This window comes from Setaria italica, chromosome VIII (genome assembly GCF_000263155.2).
Source record: "Setaria italica strain Yugu1 chromosome VIII, Setaria_italica_v2.0, whole genome shotgun sequence".
NCBI lineage: Eukaryota > Viridiplantae > Streptophyta > Magnoliopsida > Poales > Poaceae > Setaria > Setaria italica.
In genome coordinates this window covers 12,964,569-12,968,051 of record NC_028457.1, presented here as the reverse complement: position 1 = coordinate 12,968,051, position 3,483 = coordinate 12,964,569, and the positions used below count along the sequence as shown (strand labels likewise).

At 43.8% G+C, this 3,483-nt stretch overlaps 1 protein-coding gene across 1 annotated transcript; it reads left to right on the top strand.

Annotated features, from left to right (window-relative positions):
- The first annotated feature begins 1,099 nt into the window (after positions 1-1,099).
- LOC101762811 lies at positions 1,100-2,883 on the top strand. Its single transcript, XM_004980330.1, has 4 exons — positions 1,100-1,386; positions 1,518-1,571; positions 1,898-1,991; positions 2,839-2,883. The coding sequence occupies exons 1-4, from the start codon at positions 1,100-1,102 to the stop codon at positions 2,881-2,883; spliced, it is 480 nt and encodes a 159-aa protein (XP_004980387.1).
- Positions 2,884-3,483: the final 600 nt, after the last annotated feature.

Here is a 3,483-nt window from a genome sequence, read left to right as displayed (position 1 = left end):
TTGCTGGAGGAGGCTACAGTGTAAGACGTCAGCCATAGCAGGGCAGCGATCATGGAAGAGTAATACTAGCGTGGCAATTCCGATATGTGACTTGGTAATGACTATGAGGTTCTCCGTATCATGTGTATAGTCAGCTTGAGCATGGTGTTAGATTCAGCTGTTGTTTGGTTGGAAATGAATCTAATTTTATATGGCAAAGATTGTGATGATAGAAGAGAAGGGTGCACGGTTGCAGGTGGAGTCATGGAGTTAGGATTTGAATGGATAGCGGTGTTTCTTGGGACAGCTCTTGGTAAGGTTGTAATTCAAATCGTGTACGCGGAGGTTGGTGCAACACAGCTTCAAGCGATGTCCTGATTGACCACTCCAAAATTTTTAGCGAATGCTTTCAATATTGAAAAGTGAAAGAACTGATGCTATAAATAGGTTAATTATATCAGAGAAACAGCAACTTAATATTATTTAGTTTGATGGATCGCTCCTTCGTCCAGCTGAGATGTTTGACTCCAGATCGTAATTATAGTGGCCGATTATTAAATTGGTAACATTGGGGCAGCAGCTGTGCTTCCGACCTCCGTGGCTCGAAATAATCAATTGTTTCAGCTTTGCGAACTCATTGAATCTGTTGGTAGGTAGGAGAGCTCCATTACGCGTCCACATGTTACATGCAATCCATTTGCGGCAACCCCCAAAGAAAACCTTTGGTTATGACGACAGAACGAACGAACGTAAGCAGGAGAAAACCTCATAGCTTCCAAGCTTCTTCTTTGTCCCAACTTCATGGTCCGGGCGCACTAAACCGCTTCTTGATTCTTTTTTCCCTTAACTCTCATAGCTTCCAAGCTTCTTCTTGGTCCCAGCTTCCAAGCTTATAAGTACGCATATCAGCGCATGCATGAAACAACAGCTTCCCTTAACTCTCACTGCAGATACCCAGCCATCAGACAAGGACCCTGTAATCGAAGCTTGTGTCCGAAAATAGACCATATTTCATTGCTAAGGTGACGCAGGAAAATAGACAATAGTAGTGCATACTGCATTATCCATTTATCCTTTAAGAAGCCACCACATGGCTTGTGTGCCAGATCGTGATAGCGCCATGAGAGAGGTGGCGCAGGCATACGAGCTCATCAAGAGCCATCAGCCTCGCCTCCAATTCGATGACGTGCAGCAACTATCGGCAACCACCAATCTAGCACAGAGCCTCCTCAACAATGCCATGCGAGCCCTGCACCTCGCCTTATGTGTCATGAATCCTCAAACTTCTGCTCATTGTGGTGCTGAGAGCTCATCAAGATCCAACAGGCCTCATCTCTTCTCGCCAAGCGCTGCAGCAGGTGATGTGGGAGGAATAACGAGACAGCAGAAAAAGGGCAAAAGGAGAAGGTACCTTTTATCTTTCTTTCCTTCATTTCATACTTTTTTAATACATCCACTAATCTTTGGACAAGTTTATGGAATTTATTGATTTTTTGAACATCTTCCATCACTGATCAATGTTTGTGATTGTATTTCAGAGCAAATGAAGAGACCTCATGGGTTATTCTGACTGAAGCACCCCATACTGATGGGTATGTCTGGAGAAAATATGGCGAGAAAAAGATAAACGGTACCCATTTCAAAAGGTACATATATATATTGATTTTTCCTTTAGAAAAAATAACATAGGCGGTCCCAGGTCTCATCTTTAATTAATGAAACCCCAACTACTCCAGGGGTGTTTGGATAGCAGGTGCTAAAATTTAGCACATGCCTCCCAAACACCCCTAAGAGTTCATATATTGCTTGGTAGTTGCCTACTCTTGTTTATTTTGCCTCATTTTCTTGACACCTTGTGCAGAGTAAATTAAGTAACTTTTTTATGCCTTGAGCTGAACTCTTTCTATTACATTTACAGGCACTACTTCAGGTGCAGCTACAAATATGACAGAGGTTGCCAGGCAACGAAGCAAATCCAGCAACAGAGTAGCAACGACCTTCCCATGTTTCAAGTGACCTATAACAGTGAGCACACATGCAACTGCACCACAGCTGCCAACACATACATCAAAAGTGATCTTCCACAAAGAAGCTACCGTGATAACAATGGAACGATAAGTCAAATGGGTGACGCCATGATCAGGCAAGAACAAGGACTACTGCCTCCTCGAGCCGAAGTTTCTACAGTTTTCATGGATACAATGTCATGTGAGGAGCCATTTGTTTTAAGTAACCCCTACAGTCTAAGTCCAAATCATGCCGGTTATCATATGACAAGTACCGACGATGGTGCTTCAGATTTCCATTATGAGTCCACCGATGGATACATAGACTTGGAACATATATGGCAGCTTGATTTACCATAAGGAGCTACAGGATATATAGATTAGCTTACACATTTTAAATATGAACTGGGAATGAGACATGCTTTATATAAAAATTGTACTTTTTTATGAGATCTAAAATTTGTAGTTGAAAGTTTTTCAGTTGAAGTCGTTTAGATGCCCAAAATCATAACTTTAGCATCCTTTTGCATGCTCTCTTATAATTTGAATTTCATGTTTTGCTTGAAAATTCGTAACTTTGTGATATGGACTCGTGTGAAGGCAAACTTTATATGAAAGTTCTATATTTTGACCTAATCTACAACTTTGTAGTAGAAAGTTGTTCAATTTAAATCATTTATATGTCAAATGATGGATATAATTAAGCTCCGTTTCCCGCCATTGTAATTTGAATTTTACATTGTATTAGAAAGTTTTTCGCATTAGGCCTTTGATGGAGACAAACTTTATATGAAACTTGTATATTTTGATAAGATCTACAACTTTGTAGTTCTAACATTTTATTGCATGTCAGGGTGACAAGGCGCTCCCGCCGGCAAAAAACATGGCGCTTCAATGATAAATCTGAACAGCTGGAAAAGATGCATGCACGCCATGGTGGACTGAATTGCAAGAAAAAGAAAGCTTTGAAGTTCAACAACGTAACACAAGAGTTGAAGTTCAGCCAACGGCCTATTCTAAAATGGCACAGATGGAGTATCCCTGGCCTGTCACTTCTTCCTCCCAATATCTCGCGCCAGCCAGCTCAATCCGGCAAATTTCACCGCGTGGCCCAGCTAGCGCTGCAGCTCCGCTTCCTCTCACTGCTGCGCGGGGTCCGCCGGTCAGTCCCTCCTTCAACCTTCCTTTCTTCTCCCCCCGGCCTTTCCTTTTTCCTCCACCGCACCTTCCTTCTTCTCCTTCCTTTCTTGCGCCACGCCTTCCTTCCTCCGCATGCCGCATCCCCACATCCGCGTCAAGCTCGGGCCAAGCGGGCGCCGCCTCCACCCCTATATAAGGCCACCACCCCTGGTCCTTTTCGCCTCACCCAAAACCCTAGCCTCCACATTCCCGAGTGCTGCCGCGACAAGCCTCCAAGCTCACAGTGCTGCCAGCGTCGCCTCCCGCCGTCTGGAGCTCCACTCGAAGCTTCGCTTACCAGTACGGCTCCCGGCCAAGT